At 32.3% G+C, this 18,066-nt stretch overlaps 3 protein-coding genes across 3 annotated transcripts; 2 read left to right on the plus strand and 1 right to left on the minus strand.

Annotated features, from left to right (window-relative positions):
• The first annotated feature begins 938 nt into the window (after window positions 1–938).
• On the plus strand, window positions 939–6,808 carry LOC146921285 (hydroxyproline O-galactosyltransferase GALT6-like). Its single transcript, XM_085714715.1, has 7 exons — window positions 939–1,884; window positions 3,528–3,760; window positions 4,747–5,037; window positions 5,145–5,273; window positions 5,372–5,545; window positions 5,856–5,963; window positions 6,288–6,808. The coding sequence occupies exons 1-7, from the start codon at window positions 1,098–1,100 to the stop codon at window positions 6,495–6,497; spliced, it is 1,932 nt and encodes a 643-aa protein (XP_085570841.1). The 5' UTR covers window positions 939–1,097; the 3' UTR covers window positions 6,498–6,808.
• Window positions 6,809–11,301: 4,493 nt separating this feature from the next.
• LOC146921286 (Putative membrane lipoprotein) lies at window positions 11,302–12,742 on the minus strand. Its single transcript, XM_085714716.1, has 2 exons — window positions 11,802–12,742; window positions 11,302–11,516 (listed from the first exon to the last, which is right to left on the minus strand). Exons 1-2 carry the CDS (start codon window positions 12,634–12,636, stop codon window positions 11,461–11,463), a joined length of 891 nt encoding a protein of 296 aa, XP_085570842.1. The 5' UTR covers window positions 12,637–12,742; the 3' UTR covers window positions 11,302–11,460.
• A 2,491-nt stretch (window positions 12,743–15,233) lies between these two features.
• Window positions 15,234–17,848, plus strand: LOC146921287 (uncharacterized). Its single transcript, XM_085711279.1, has 2 exons — window positions 15,234–15,345; window positions 16,974–17,848. Exons 1-2 carry the CDS (start codon window positions 15,234–15,236, stop codon window positions 17,846–17,848), a joined length of 987 nt encoding a protein of 328 aa, XP_085567405.1.
• The last annotated feature ends 218 nt before the right edge of the window (window positions 17,849–18,066 follow it).

The raw sequence follows: 18,066 nt of genomic DNA on the forward strand, positions 1-18,066 counted from the left end.
ACTTTTTTTTACAAAAGAATCTGTGACTTGAACACCAAAATCTTTGATAAATTATCATCAATATAAAGAAAATTCCAATTGAAAGACTTGACACACAATTGAAATATTATACCTTCGTCTTACATAACTCTATGACAATAAGAAATAAACTGTTTTCTAAAAAAAATTGTTTATAGTTTTAAATATTTTTTTGACCAAAATAATTTAAATAAATGTAAATATGTAGTAAGGTGGTCTTGTGATAATATTTTTTCTCTCATGAAATTAAGCATATTAATATTACATTCATAATTAATTTATAATTTTATCATCCATTTAGAGTCAACTACATTTTTTTAGAGACAACATCAACTATTATTTTGCATAAAAAATTTGTTCTTTTCAAAAATCAAGTTTAAGTTCTTTTGAATGATTATTTTTTGGTGAAAATTATTAATCATTTGAACGCAATTACTAGGTTTAAATCAAATTATAAATATATTTGTTTAAAAAAATATCTGGTTATTCATAACATAAATAAATTTTAATATTTAAGATAAAGAAAAATTTCCCATTTCCTCAAAAAAAAAAAAAAGATAAAGAAAAATTTCCTTCACATTTATTTTGACCAACTCTCTCTCTTATTTTTGACTAAGTTTTGACCAACTCTATTCTTGTTTATGATATATGAAATGTTTTTTTTTTCTTATAAAAAAAAAGCATATGGAATATTTTCGGGTTTTTCTCAGTCTTATGTTTTGTATATAGAATATTTTTTATAATTAAAATGATTATTCTTAATTTGACCAAAATATAATTAATATTTTCAAATTAATTAAAAACTAAAAGTTCATATTATTTTTACTTTTACAATAAGAAACAGCTTTCATTTTCATTCTCTTTCTCTGTTCTCTCTGCATTCATATTTATTCATGTGACTGCAACAACAAAGTTTTTTCACAACCTTCCCACAAAATTCCATTTTTCAACAAGCTTTCAAATTCCTTCAAAACAAACCCACAAAAAAAAAAAAAAAAACCATTTTTTTCATTCTTCAAAAAATCTCAAACTTTTTGCTTCCATTTTCGTAGCAAAATCAAAGCAAAAGCAGAACAAAGATGAAGAAGGTGAAGCTTGAAGTGTTCACAGTCCCAAACAGACTCACACTGATTCAAATTTTCATGATGATGATGCTTCTCTACATGCTTTTCATGAGCTTTGAAATTCCCTTAGCTTTCAAAGCAGGGTTAGGTTCAGAAACCGTAGCTAATATTGGGGTTTTCACCACCGACGCAATGCCACTTTTGGAAGAACAAAATCACAAACAAAAACGACCCTTTGGGCTATTATTACAGAAAGTTTCAACCTTGAGCTTTAACAATAGCTTTGAAGGTGTATCAGAGCTTCACAAGGTAGCAAAACATGCTTACAGTTCTGGTAAAAAGTTATGGGAAGAAGTTGAAAGTGGTAAAGTTAAGAGTTTTTCAGGTTTTAAAAAAGCCGAAAATGGTTCTGATTCGGATACTTGTTTGAGTTCAGTTTCAGTTTCTGGGTTTGAGTTTAGGGAGAAGTTGAAAGGGGTTATGGTTTTGAATTGTGGGTTGACACTTTGGTCTCATGTGACTGTTGTGGGGACACCACGTCATGCACATGGTGAGAGTGATCCAAAGATTGGTGGTGTGAAAAATGGTGATGAAAAGGTTATGGTTTCACAGTTTATGTTGGAGTTGCAGGGTTTGAAAGCTGTTGATAATGAAGAGCCACCAAAGATATTGCATTTTAATCCTAGGCTTAAAGGGGATTGGAGTGGAAAGCCTGTTATTGAACAGAATACTTGTTATAGGATGCAATGGGGGACTGGTCTTAGGTGTGAGGGATGGAAGTCTCGCGCAGACGAGGAAACTGGTAATGTATTAGCCCTTTGATATGCATGTACGATCATGTGTTTTTGTTTGGTTTTTTGAATTGAATTTAAGATAAGGGGTTTTTCTAGATATTGTTTGCAAAGATTTTGTGTTGTTTGATTAATGGGGGTAGCCGGGTACTGAATTAATTTTGTTGGACTTTGCAGTTTTCAATTGTAATCTATGAAGCACAAACATGACACTTGACACTACACTTGACGCTGGTAATAATTGAGAAAATAGAATAACTGAATGCAATCACATACATTGGTGTAAGACACTAAGATGTGTCAGACACTAGACACGCCTTCAATCTGAAGTGTTGATTCTGTATAGATTGTTTGATTAATGGGGTAGATAGTTTATTTTGGACTTTGGAGTTTTCAGTTGTAATCTATGAATCACTGACACAGACATTGACATGGTGACACTGATAATAATTTGAGAAAATGATATAATTGAATGCAACCACATGTATCGGTGTTGTGTCAGACATTGAGACGTGACGGACACTAGACATCCCTTCAATCTGAAGTGTCGATGATACATAGCACCATAGATTATGATGCCATTGGGGAGTGGGAATTCTTCTTACATTCTGCAATTGATAACACTGGTTTATGTTTGTGTTTGGTTTTTCAATTGAATTTTGGAAAAGGGGTTGTTTTTGATATTGTTTGTAGAGATTTTGTGTTGCTTGATTAATGGGGGTAGGGAGATTATTTTGGAGTTTTCAATTGTAGTGAATGTGATTTCTTTAGTTCTTTGAAGGAACTTGATTTGTGTTTTCTACAATTAACATTGTGGTTTGTTTGCGTTTTGAGTTGGGAAAAAGAAAAAGGGTATAGTTTGGTCAAACTTTTTTACAATATTTTTGAACAAGAACTTTTTTACAATATTAACCATTTTTGTTTCAAAATCTTCAAAGTGGATTGACTATCATGTGTCTTAATGAAGACAGGATTACTATACAATAATTAACGATAAAATTGTTGTGGCTCCCATTGTAAAAGAGATTGGAGAATTGTCTTAGGTGGTTTGGGGATGTGTGGGAAACACCTACCGCTATGGAGGCTTGGATAGCTGTTGATCAAATAAGAATAGTCCAATAGCTAGAGATAGAGATTGACTTAGACGGAAGAATAGTCCGGTAGCTAGAGATAGACATTGACTAAGACGGGAGAATAGTTCAATAGCTAGAGATAGACATTGACTTGGACAGAGACTAAAGAAAATTGCACACGTCAAACAATTAAGAACCGTTTTAGCGGTAAATGGTCTATCTTGGGACCTGATACGTGATAGGGATTTAAGATATTTATTAATCAATGTAGCCAACGCTGATAGCAATTTATGGCACCGATTGATACATGTAGCCGACTCCATATAGTGAGAAAACATCTGGGTGATTGTTGTTGTTGACTATCATAAATTTTATCTCAAAATTTCAATTTTTGGAAAGATGGAAATCATCGGATGATTGTGTAAACACTAGTTTTTGCTGACTGATTGATATTATTCTTTTCATTCTCTTTTCTGAATGAATACATTTTGTATGCATGTTTGTTTCATTGTTTTTTCCTTCTGTGTCTTGTTACAAGGGACATTAATTTCTTTACTGATTTTTGTGATGGTATTATGAAGTTGATGGACAGGTGAAATGTGAGAAATGGATTCATGACGATGATAATCGATCGGAAGAGTGGAAGGCGACATGGTGGTTGAACAGACTGATGGGGCGAAAAAAGGTTGTGCCTGTTGAATGGCCATATCCTTTTGCCGAGGGGAAATTATCTGTTCTCACCATAAGTGCTGGCTTGGAAGGTTACCATATTACTGTAGATGGGAGGCATGTGACTTCCTTTCCGTATCGCACAGTAAGTACGCTAATCATATCATAGAGAAATTATTTTTTGACATCAAAAAATTGATGTTAAAAACGGTGTCATTTGGTTTTTGTATATACTTTTGAAATACATGTAAGTTGTAGAAGATAAAAAGCAAGAAAGAGATAAATACATATGATATCTGTATTTTGATGTTCAAAAAAACACATCTGTATCTGTTATCTCCTGCCGGATTGTTGTGAAAGTGACTCAAAATTGGAGTTTGGAGGCCAAAAATTGATGTTTGCTGAAAGTACAAATCGGGGCCCGAATGGCAAAAATCGGGGCCCGATTTTGGCTGTCTTTGGGAGCAGTTTGGTACTGGAAAAATCGGCGCCCGAATGGTAAAAATCGGGGCCCGATTTTGCGTGCTGTTATTTTTCAGAAACGTATTTTTTGGGCCAGATTTGGTACAATTTTATGGGGGTTTCTTTTACTATAAATATAGGCATTGTATCAGTGTAAACCTTGAGATAGAGGGGGCTGAAACAAGGGTTTAGAAAGGCAACAACAAAACTAGGGTTTGTATAGAGTTTGTCTCTTTGGAACAAACACTAGGTTTTGAGGGTTGATTCACCTTGGGAAACACTATTAGGATTGAGTCTCTTGGTTACGGGAAGAGGCTGGGATTTGGGTAGAATTAGGCGGGAGACTTATTCTTGTAATCCATCTCTTTTGTAACGTTACTCATCATATAGTGGAACGGAGGGCTGCTCTCTCCCCCAGACTAGGTCAATTTGGACCGAACTGGGTAAACAGATTCTTTGTGTTCTCTCTTCTTCTTTTCTCTTGCTGTGTTGTTTTCTACTTTTGGCTTGTGATTATAACTGTTCTATTCACTTTGATTATTGGTTGCTTTATTATCCCTTGCTCCACACATCAAGTTGTTATTGGTGTGAGTTTTCTCATCGAATTCGCAACACGGATGACTACAAAAATGTCATTCTTTAAGTGTTGATTATAATCACATTTTGTAGGGCTTTGCTCTTGAGGATGCTACTGGACTATCCATAAATGGAGATGTTGATGTGCACTCTATATATGCTGCTTCCTTACCTACATCACATCCTAGCTTTGCTCCTCAGATGCATCTTGAATTGCTTCCTCGGTGGAAGGCACCACCTATTCTCAACGTGAACGTTGAGCTTTTCATCGGTATCCTTTCCGCTGGCAACCATTTTGCTGAACGGATGGCAGTGAGGAAGTCATGGATGCAACATAAGCTAATCAAATCCTCACATGTTGTGGCTCGGTTTTTCGTGGCCTTGGTAAGAGAGGCTGCATCTTATATCTACCCTAAATAATGATAAAAAAAATCTATGAATAGTTTACACTATGTTTTGATCTTACGATTGTTCCATTTCTCATATGATAGCATGGAAGGAAGGATATAAATGTGGAGATAAAGAAAGAAGCTGAGTATTTCGGCGATATTATTATAGTACCATACATGGATCATTATGACCTTGTTGTTTTGAAGACCGTAGCCATATGTGAATACGGGGTAAGTGATCGGAGAGGAAAACATGTTGCTTATTTGTATGTTGTATACATTGTTAAGTTGATTTATTATTGGTTGTTGTTGAACACGATTTTTTGCAGATACGCTCGGTGGCTGCTAAGTATATCATGAAGTGTGATGATGACACATTTGTTAGAGTGGATTCTGTCATAAGCGAAGCGAGAGAAGTTCAAACTGGCAAAAGCCTTTATATGGGAAATATGAATTACCACCACAAGCCTCTTCGTGATGGGAAATGGGCTGTAACTTACGAGGTATAAGTTTTCTTTTGGTTTTCTGCGTTCTGGAGTGGTTATTTTATTTTTCAGTTTATAACGATGTTTTATATTATAGGTAGCTGGCTTTTGGCACACATTTTGCGTAATCTGAGTTTAAAATAGTTACTTTTATCAGTTCTTTCTTCAACAATAAGCTGAAGTTCTACCCTGTTTTGAAAATTCTATGCAATGATATTTATGACATTCACTATCTTCGACTTTTGATTTGTTTTGTGGCTTTGGATTGTCATCTCTGAAAACATTGTTGAATGTGTTCTCATTTTATTTTATTTTGCATAATTTTCAGGAATGGGTAGAGGAAGAGTATCCTCCCTATGCTAATGGTCCGGGTTACATCGTCTCATCTGACATTGCTCGGTTCATTGTATCCGAATTTGAACACCAAAGATTGAAAGTATGTCTGCAAATCATCTTTTCTAGTCCCTCATTTTGAGTCCATTTGCTACAAATTCTTTTTTAAAAAACACTTCTTTTGAATTAATCACGTTTAGAGTATTTCATCCGTGTGTTGCAATAATTTTAAAAAGGTGAATATGAAAAACAGTTTTGAGTAGTTTCTCTTAAAAATAGTCTCTGCCCCTCAATGCACTTTGTTGTATGTTACATTGCATAGAACAAAGTGTATATGAATGTGTTCATAACATCTTCAACTTTGTACGCATGTTTGCGTTTCGATACATGTAAATCTTGGCTTTTAACCGACTTTGACATGATGCAGTTATTTAAAATGGAAGATGTGAGCATGGGAATGTGGGTAGAACAATTCAACAGCTCAAGAGAAGTAGAGTATGTGCACAGCTTTAAGTTCTGCCAATTCGGGTGCATCGAAGATTACTACACCGCACATTACCAATCGCCAAGACAAATGACTTGCATGTGGGATAAATTGCAACATCAAGGTAAACCACTTTGTTGCAACATGAGATGACAAATATAGAGAAGCACAGCTAGGAAAAGTTACATTGTCCTGATAACCTTTATTTATATAAATGCGCCCTCTTTGGAGGCGGTTTTGGCTCAAAGTATCGTTGTTTTCGCCCTTATTTGATCCATCCTCTCACCAAAAAGAACAGAATATATAGCCTAGGCATGTTAATTTTCTATATATATCGAGAGAGAGCGAGAGTTGGGTACTACAGCGATCGTCGAAGGAACAAACCAATGGTTTGTATATTTGTAGTTTAGACTGTAGAGTAAGACGTGGTATAAGCGGAATAAAATTATTTTATTTTTCTTCGACTTTATTTTCGTATGATCTTTCATACATTTTAAGTTGCTGCTGGATGAAGAAGCAAGTCTTGTTATGCCAAATTTTGAGTCCAGAAGGTTATGATGTGCTACAAGATAAACTGTAGTTACACAGTTCATATGAATATATCACATTCACAATTGCTAAAATAATTTTCTCCCTCCGTCTCCGATTAATTGTCGCATTGGATTGTGGACGGTTCTTAAGAAGATTATTAATTGAGTTGATTTTAATGGTGAAAATTAATATTATATTTACTAAAACATTCTTAAGTGGAGTGAACCACAATAAATAAGGGTATATTAGTGGAGAAAATTAATAAATCTTGTATGGATATTTAAAGTGACAATTAATTTGAGTTAGAGAATAAAAAACAAAAACTACAATTATTATGAGACGAACGGAGTAACTAGTGTGCACCGTAAAATGTTTAACACATAGATTTTTTTAAGGGAATGTTTAACATAGATGTTCAATTAGTTTTTATTATTTAGATATTTTTGTAAGTAAATTTTGAAGCAATAGAGTGATATGTTTAAACGGTGAGATCTAAACCTACGTCTATGTTAGACAATTATATTATTGGTGCGTACTACAAATTAAATTTGTGAAACTTAGTGTGAAAGAAAGTCATACTCGGTGGAAGTTTTTGGAATAATTAAATCAAACGATTTGTATATTTTTTTTTTCAAGAGAATAAATGATGTCGACTATATTTATTCAAAAAGAAAAAAGTTGATGTCGACTATATTGGTTTTATTTGGAAAAATATTCATGTGTCGTAACACTCACGTGTATGCTAAACTATGCAAAGGGGTGTAAGATTTGATAGATTGATACTCATTCGGATCACATTTATAAATAACTATTTGTTTTTCAAGTTCATTAAAAAACTTATGTATAAGTTGGAACATTGTTATATACAGGGTTGAAGTTTAAACCCTCAACATTCCACTTATCCACCTTTAAAAAAGTGAATTATAGCCACTAGACTTAAAAAAAAAAAAACTTACGTATATAAACTATTAGAGGGAGTCACTTATATACTTGGTATTAAATAGACCATTTATTTGGAAGAATTTTGCGACCATTTATTTGGATGAATTTTGCGTTTACCACCTGCAGAGGAGAATTTAATTTTTTTTGAAAGAATTCCACTCTCTTACTGAGTGTTTTTTGGGGCAGTCATATTGAATTAAGCTTTCAGGGTTATTGAGGGAAGAGGAAGACTTGTTTTTCTATTTTAGATCACGGATACTATAAGATATATATATTTTTTTAAAATCAATTAAGTGTGATTTAAGTAGTATATAATTATTAGTGAAAAAACAGGCGTTCACATTTAAGTCTTTTCGTCCTTTATATTGTGTTAATGTTTGTAAATTATGAACAATATTTTTTTATGAAATTTTGATTTAGATTAAACGTATAAGTATAAATGATTGTTCGTAAAAAAAATATAAATGATTGTGACTCTCAAAATATAACATACCCAACAAACCATGTTTATCTTTTTTAGTGACATAAAAAATATAGCAAATACAAGATAATTTCTTATATTTTCAATGACACCAACAATACAACATTATTATTTCCTTTAAAAAAATATAAAATTATTATTAAAAAATTTGTTTAAAGATATAATTAGAATGATAAAAAAGTCAGTTAAAAATCTCATATTCTCTTGTATATAATAGAGTTATCACATTGTTCTTTAAAGTTTTTTAAACTATAAACATAGTACTCCAAAGTCGTCTCTTCTAAAAAAAACCCTCGCAAAGGCCCTTACATTTTTGTTAGTTTATGTTTTTGTTCATTGAATAGACACAAACTAATCGTATGTTCCTTTGTTTGCACAACTTATATTTGTGGATTCATTTTGTTGAAATGATTCATTTTGTTGAATGAAATACCACTAATGTTGAAGGATAGGTTTTTAATTAAGTGATTTTAGGATAACCGGCAAACAAAACGCTCTATTTGTCTATGTAAACAAACAAACAAGCTATCAAACCATCTCGAGTTTTGTCTGGATCAACACGATACGTGATTCATGATAGACCAAGTTTAAATATTACGTAGATTGTTAGATATGCATGCGTAGCTGATTGTATGATGTACCTACATTATTATTTGATTTCCCTTTCTCATAAATTAAAAAAGATCAATAATTTAAAATAATAATTACAAAATAGTATATCATTTTATATTATTCATCAGCTAATTTAATTACTGACTTTAACAAATATTTTAAATTTAATCTAGTGGTTTATATCACTAGTTTTTTTTTTTTTTTTTGAGGAAAAATAAATTCATTCGCAACTGAATGAATTGTTCATCCTTTATTTTTAGCCAAATTAAACAGACTAATCATCCAATTAATTCTCCCATTTCTTTATTTGATCTGATTTTCTGTTCAAAACATTCTGTACTGCAAATTACAACTTCAATTGTGGGGGCCATATTTTAAATTTAGAGATACGTAGTAAAGTACTCCCTCCGTTTCAAAATGAGTGTCGTTTTAGGTGTTTACACACATATTAAGAAATGCAATGATTAAAAAGAATGAGAATGGTTATTTTACCAAATTATCCTTATTAACTATTGGTTAGTTTTAAAAGTAATATTTTGGAAGTAGTGTGCAGAGTATTAATTGGAGGGTACAATTGAAAAGAAAAAGTTATTATTGCATTGGAAACTGAAAGCGACACTCATTTTGAAACAATTTTTTTGGCTAAAGCGACACTCATTTTGAAACGGAGGGAGTACATTTTACCCTTAATTTACTGCATCTGCTTATATATAGGAAAAACACTTTTTACCATTTTTGATGCATTGAAAGAGATATATAAAGTTGGACTACATGCAAGCATACAATAAACTTCATAAATTCTGTCGGGCTTATATTTTCCAATTGAATTTGTATTTAGTTCCTTGGTAACAAATACAAATATAACAATAAAAAAAAAAGAAAGTGAAAGAGTTCGACCGTAAGGATCAGACTATCTTTCATCACAGTTGAAATCCAAATTACTAGGGTCCTAGGACGGGAAGGTTAACGCAAAAAAAAAAAAAAAAACGAAAGAGTTCGGGGCTTAATTCCCCTTTCCCCGTAAAAAAACAAACAAACAAGATTAATATATTTTCATATTTTTGTTTCTTTTTATATTCTTTTTTCCCTTCTTTAGAAAAATGGCCTTTATTATTCAGAATAGTTGCTAATGTTAAATATACAAATGGTGCTTTCCAGATGAAACTTCATGCCAATTGGCAATACCCTTTGTGAGAATATAAATTTGTAGGCTTAGGTATAAAGTAGAAAGAAGAAAAGGGTGCTTGACAAAGTTAAGAGATTCTTCTTTAATGGAAAAAGAGTTAAAGACCATCATAGACTTGGAACCCAATTCCGTATCCTTTTTCAGTATAGAGATGTTTCCTTCCACATGTATACACTTTAAAGATGAGTGAGGACTCACTCTTTAAAAAAAATGAAAAACTTAATTTAGTCTCTAAAAAAATAAAAAGCAACTTTTAGTTATTAAGTAATAGAATATTAAGGAAAAAAAAAGTATTAAGAAATAGAATTAATATGGTTAAACCAAAAAGAGAATATTGGTTTCCAAAAGAATTGTGTTGAATTATTATGGTTAAAGTGGAGATGAAATAAGTAACAATATTTGGACAAGATGACACGTTTATGATGTTAAATATTTTTTAAGGAGCATTTTGTTGTCAATGGAGTCCTACATAATTCGAAAAATTAATCTCTACAATTGCACATAAAATAATTCATAAGTTTAGCTAAAAATAGTTGTTTACTCTATCCTTTTATGAGTCTCATACTAAATTACTTTACACAAATTAAGGATAAGCTATAGATCAAAGAAGAAGAATGTTAAATAGTACTCTCAGGACATTGGTTAAACAACCAAAATAAACAAATTTTTTTTTTTTATAAAAAGTGGTGTAATTATTTAATTAAAAGTCAAAACTTATATTTTCAACACAAATTTTCTATTTATAGTTTCCTTGACCATTGCCCTGAAGGCACTGGTTAGCAATATCAAAGAAATAGGACATCAGTTTTATCAATTTAACCTTATTAAGTAAGGATGTATTTAATATTATCATAAATATAAATATAAAGTAAAGAATAATAACTTGAGAGCAATGTACGTAATATATTAAGTAAGGATGTATTTAATATTATCATAAATATAAAGTAGAGAATAATAACTTGAGAGCAATGTACGTAATATATATTAGATTAAAAAATAAAAATGATAATTATTTTTTAGTTTTTTTAAAAATGCGACACGCATCATAATGATAATGAAACAGGGAGTACATTCACACCACCTTTAGTCAGTCCATTCCAAATTCCATAAAAATGGTTTTTTGTTTTTGGGGCATTAACTGACTTTAGTAACATAATGAACACATAAGATTAAAATGAGTCAATTACAAGTTGCATGCGCACACATTTTCCACAATAGAACACAAGAAATAAATGGCATGATTCTCTTAATCAATAAGTCATACATAATCTCCCCCATGCAATCCATTAAAATTCCATGCACTTAAAATGTGAAAACCTTTACAATCCTAGGTGATGATAAGCTTGATTGTTACCATCAATTGCTTATAAGATGAGCCTAATCAAAGACCATGCAAAAGCATATATCATCCAAGCAAACCCTGAAAACAGAAAGGCCAGAACAAGTCATTAAAAATGAATGAAAAAAGTAGGCTACTTATAGAGTACTACACAAACACGGAAACCTGACACAACACCGATAATAATTTTAAAATATTAATTGAATGTAACAACTGTGTTGGTGTCATATCAGTGTTTGACACAGACACGTGTAGACACCCTCTAATCTTAAATTTTAGTGTTCCTTTTCAAAAAAAATAATCTTAAATACTAGTGTTATATAGATGATGCAATTGACAAATAAGAAAGGGAATAACTTTGCTTACCATTTCTAAAACCATTATTGTAAGATGATGTGAAGAAACAATCTGTAGTGGTGTTAATTCCATTAGGACAGTTGCATAAAAATGAATTATAAACTTCACTATATCCACAAAATCCAAAGCTCCTTTCACATGCAGCACAAGAACTAGGATAATCATTTGTAACACTAAACTTATACTTAAGTGCAATTCCATAGTTCCACTTTTGAGGATCAATTTGTTGATCATTGTAATTGTAAAAACCTGTATATGAACAGCATTGAAGCTTTTGAAGATCCATATCAAAAGCTGGACCAAGATTAACCGGTGTATAAACACAACATGTCGAAATCGGAAGGTTAATATTAGTACTAATAGGCCTACAAGAATACATAACATCACAAATTTGTGTATTTTGATCACATTGAAGCTTGGAATTGCTTCCATCATCATAACTTCTTGATTTACATATCGATGATGAGTTCATCGAACAATCTACTAAAGCAAATATGGTGCTATCATCGAAAGTAAATGGTGCGTTCCAATCTAAACCGAAGCCTTTGCTAGGTAGAGTACAAGAACATGTTGACATGGTGGGATCTGAAATGTATATGACTTGATTTGCATAGTCAATTGAGGTAATAGGGTAGGAGCCTGTGTGTGTTGTGAAGGTGAGTTTTTGTTGGCTGCAAGTTATATGTGGTTGGAAGCGAGGGTCGCCGCAACCGGGGCCGTTACCGAAAGGGTACTTGAGAGGTTCTTTGCCACAATTTCTTTGGCACATTTGAGATTGGATCAAAGAAGGAAGTAGGAAAAGGAAAATGGTGAGAAGAGGAAGTGAAGGGTAACTAAATTTCATTTTGTGATTGAGAGAATGAGGGAGGACAAGGAATGAGGTAAAGCAATGTTTGTATGTAACAAGTTTTGCTGCTAGCGTTACTATATATATATTGAATTGTTGAAATAAAATGGAAGCAATAAGGAACTTGCATTTTTTGTTATGTTAAGATTTGTCTAATACTTTTGATTATATGCTGTTAGGCCTTTTGGTTTATTTTTATTTATGATATAATATAATGTAAGGCTTTTAGATTTATGTCTTTGTCGCTTTTAAATTACTTAGAATATGTTTGGTATGAAGTTGCGTTTAGCAAAACCACGACATAAAACAGTGTCAACGTAAAAGCTGGTTTTTTCGATTTCTCTTTTTCCATGACCATTACTCATTGAGATGCGCGTTTGGCACTTTCACCACCAAATTAAAGAGACTATTAGAACATGTTTGGATGCATGCTCGTAGCGTATCCATATGTTTTACCACAGTGGGTTTGTAGAAACCATAAATCATAGAGTTCCTGAAACATATGGTCAATGTGGTTATTGAATTTTCCAAATGCAGCTTATGGTTAGGGTAAGTAAGATCTGACTACATGTTATTCCAAACTAAGGGGGGTGTATTGGATTAGGATTTTAAAAGACTATTTTAATAAAACAAGTCTTTAAGATTTTAAAAGATTGTGTGAGATTGTATTGATTCTGTGAGATTTTAAAAGACTTTTTATGTAAAAGACTTTATACACTCAAGATTTTAATGGATTTATCACATTGACTTTTAAGGATTTCAAAGGATTTTATGGGATTTTAAAATTTTAAAGGATTCAATGAATTTTAGGGAAAAAAAGAACAAACTTACAAGTGTGAATGATAAAAATAATGAACAAATAAATTCTAGCGTTTGAATAAAGAAAAATAAAACCAATAAAAAAATTCTTTTACTATTGATTTTAAAATTTTAAGGATTTTATGGATTTTATAAGATTTTAAGGGACTAAAAAACACTCTTAACACATTCTTCTCCATACACATTTTTTATTTGTTAAAAATGTTATTCCCACAAAATTCAATTGTACATATTTAAAATTATGACAGCCCTTACAAATCTTTCAAAAAAAAAATATTGTGTCAGCCCTCATTTTGTGTTTGAAATTAGAGAAGTCGTTTGAGTTTTTCTAAAAGAGGTGAGAGAGAGAGAGAAGAGAGGAGGGAGAGAGAGAGAGAGAGAGAGAGAGAGAGAGAGAGAGAGAATGGAGAGATAGAGAGACGAAGAGAGAATGGAGAGATAGAGAGACGAAGAGAGAAAGGAGAGAGGGGGAGGGGAGAGAGAGAAGGGAGAAGAAAGAGATAGTAACTTTTAAATGAAAAACAATCCCAAGAAATCTCATCTTTTCATGAAAGACTTTTTCTTGTTAAAATTACACTACAAAATCCCACAAAATCCATCAAAATCCAATTTATTAAACAATCCTTCGAAATTTGAATGATTTTGAATACCATGAGACTTTTTTTAAGTGATGAAAAGTCTTGATTGAATACCTCAAGACTTTTTTAAAATGACAAAGAGTCTTGATTGAATACCACAAGACTTTTTTTAAGTTGCAAAAAGTCTTGATTGAATACCACAAGACTTTTTCATAATTAAAAAGTCTTTTAAAATCCCATAGAATCCTAATCCAATACATCCCCCAATTTAAATTTGGATTTTTGTGAATAACTTGCTTACACTAGAATTCTAATTTGGTATGCTAAGTTTGGAATGGGCTATTTATTTCTCCTCGCCCTTATCTATTGATGTAGTTGTAGCATATGCATTAATTATTTCAAATCTCATACTGAGAGAAATCACATGACCACATGCTGAACTCTGTAGACAATTTTTTTCTTTCCAACATCGGTAAGTATGGAATTTTTACAATACTTATTTTTTCAATATTTTTGGAATTGAATCTGTTATTATTTCTTTTTCTAAATGGCTAATATTAATATTATGTTAGGAGTGGAGATTGAACCAACGACTCTTTATCACTTTGTTTTTAACTCCTTCTTCACATCCATCTAGCATTTTTTTTTTAAATTACGGACTATATAAATGGCCAATATTAATATTATGTTAGGAGTGGAGATTGAACCAACGACTCTTTATCACTTTGTTTTTAACTCCTTCACATCCATCTAACATCTTTTGTTTATTCGGTTCGAAGTGCATATAACTTTTTGTCTGCTCCTACTTCTGTTGATCATGTGGTGCCCGTGTCTTCTCTATGGCACAAGAACGTTCCTTTGAAGGTGGTCATTTTTGCCTCGCGTCTATTTCGTGATAGGCTTCCTACCAAAGACAACCTTTTCTGTCGGCATGTTATTGCATTTGATGCTCAGTATTGTACTGGAGATTGTGGGGAAATGGAAACATCTTCCCATCTGTTTTTGCACTGTGACTTTTTTCGATCTGTTTGGTTTTTTATTCTCAGATGGATAGGTGTTTTTTCAGTTATGCCTAACGATGCACCAAGTCATTTTAATCTGTTCGGTTTTCTTGGTGGTGTCGCCAAATCAAAACAATACATCTTACAGGCTATTTGGTTTGCAACTGTCTGAGAAATTTGGAAAGAAAGAAACAACATGGTATTCAATGAGAAATATTGCTCCATTCAACAGGTGGTTGACAAGATTAAGTCGACAACGTTCATGTGGTTGAAGGGAAAATACATCAATCTTCCCCTCAATTACCATGGTTGGTGGCTTAGTCCGTTCAATATATTAGGCATCGGTTAATTGTTAGTTTCTTCTTTGTTTTTCTTCCGCTCTTGCGGATTGGCTTTGCCTTGTAAATATATATGTGCTACTGTTTGTATTTTGATGTTTCTTCCTTAGCACACCTTGTGCTGGGAATGCCTTTTTGAGGTGGTAATACAATTTCATTTTAGCTTCTTCAAAAAAAAATTACGGACTATATAACATGCTATTTCTAAAATAAATTAAGTGTGATTGAAGTATTATATATTCGTTTATCATGTTAATATGTTAACTTAAAAAAAATATTTAATAGTATCCGTAATTTAAAAAAGAAAAGTAAACTTTTCCTTCATTTCTTTTCCTAAACCCCACCCTAAAGATAATTATTATAGTTTTTATTCAATAGAAAAGAAAGATCTCATAAAAGAAGCAATATATACCTACTTCTTCTGTCCCCAAAACAAGGGTTGCCATACATTTGTGCTTTATGAAGGCTAATGGTTAATGCAGGCACTGCTTATAACAAGTAAAAGGGAATAAAACCAAAAGTATTTTTTTTTACTCAATAATACTAAAAGATGTGAGTAAAATAATATTGTAATGATTACATTTATACTTTTTATCTTCTTTTTCTCCAATCCCTATAATTTTCATTGTTATTATTATCTAATTATCATCCACTACATCTTGCCTTTGGCCATTTGGACAAAAGTTAGTGGAAGGAAGAATATTTAAAACGCAAACAACTTTAGAAAAAGAATATATTCATATACATTTATATTTATGCCTTTTCACTTTATTTACTGTATTTACATTATTTCACTTCTAACAAAAACCAGTACTGATTATTATTCAAAATTTACATAATATATTACGTGAAGATTTATTTACATAATATATTACGTGAAGATTTATTAAAATTATTGTTACTGACTACAAGACGCAAGCACCAGTGGTCCAGACTCAGGTTTGAGAGGCCATTTATGTTCTTATTGAAACAAATTATATTTAGGCTCAAAGCAAACAGTAGCTAAACTTGCAAAAAAGTGGGCCACCACAATTATAGTACATAATAGCAAAATAAAAATAAACCTTGTATTTTTTTTTTGGTAGTGTTCATATCATGTTTTTTTTGGTAGTGTAAATAAATATTTAAAAAAAAAACTTGTAAATAAATATTTTGTACAAATATTATAAAAAAAAAACTTGTAAATAAATATTTTGTACAAATTAACTATAAGTATTACCTATATTTTTCATAAAAAATATTTTGTAAATTTTACCCTACAATCTCGTATATCAGGAAAAAAAAACTATATCACACCCTTTAAAAAAGTAGTTATGTTATCATGAACTTAACTCAATTGATGGGAATAATGTATTCTAATATTTGGCTAAGGTTCGAACCATAAACATCCATTATCTGTATTTATAAATATAGATAATGTCTTAAAATTGCATTAAAAAGACGGTAATAGAGGAATGTTAGAGACACTTTTTCAACACTCTCTACAACACTTATTCTCTTATTGGATGAAACCATTGTATAACCCACCACTTTGAATGAAACTCATTTCCAAAGTGCGAGACCCACCATGATTTAATTTAAGCCAATAAAAAAGTTAGGACACGATCGTGGTAAGCCTTATGGAAAGGACAAAGGAAAGAAGAGGGATTTTGGTGGTGGTTCTAAGCCACGTGGGGAAAGAGTGAAGTGCTTTAAGTGTGGAGGAGTTGGGCATTTTGCTAATGATTGTAAAGGTTCTCCGGCGAATTGCTACAAGTGTGGGAGGATTGGACATCGGGCTTTCGAATGCAACAACAAGGAGATAGTGTGCTACAATTGTGGTGAAGCGGGTCACATTTGTACCAAGTGTACTAAGCCAAAGAAGGAGAAGGCGGGAGGAAAGGTTTTTGCTTTGAATGCCGAGGAGGAACCGGAGCCGGACAACTTGATTAGAGGTATTTGTTTTATTAACAGTACGTCTTTGCTTGCTATTATTTATACGGGTGCGACACATTCTTTTATTTCTCTTGGTTGTGCTGAGCGTTTAAATCTTGTTATGTCTCCTTTGTCGAGAGGAATGGTAATTGATACCCCGACCAATAGCTCGGTGACCACTTCCTTAGTGTGTGTTAAATGTCCTGTTAATTTTGGTAATGTGGATTTTAAATTGGATTTGGTTTGCTTGCCTTTGGAGCATATAGAAATGATTTTCGAAATGGATTGGATGTTGTCTTTTGGGGTTAACATTAATTGTTTAACCAAAAGCGTGACATTCTCTAAGCGGGTAGATCAGGTAGGAGAGAAGTTCTTAACCAGAGGGGAAGTGAATAAGTCTCTGGGTGATGAAGCTTGCGTGTTTATGATGTTTACTTCTTTGAAGGGCGATGTTGAGAAGGGAGTTAGCGATTTGCCGGTAGTGAAAGAGTTTATAGAAGTTTTTCCCGGACGACATTACCGACTTACCGCCGGAAAGAAAAGTGGAGTTTGCCATTGATTTGGTACCAGGTACAAGTCCTATTTCAATGACACTTTATCGGATGTTCGCGTCGAAATTGGGCGAGTTGAAGAAGCAGTTGGAAGAGTTGTTGGAGAAGCGGTTTATCAGGCCGAGTGTTTCGCCTTGGGAAGCGCCATTATTGTTGGTTAAGAAGAAGGACGGTGGTATGAGGTTGTGTGTGGATTATCGGCAGTTGAATAAGGTGACGATTAAGA

Source organism: Medicago sativa, chromosome 5, assembly GCF_051527215.1.
Source record: "Medicago sativa cultivar Bolivia chromosome 5, Bolivia_mono, whole genome shotgun sequence".
NCBI lineage: Eukaryota > Viridiplantae > Streptophyta > Magnoliopsida > Fabales > Fabaceae > Medicago > Medicago sativa.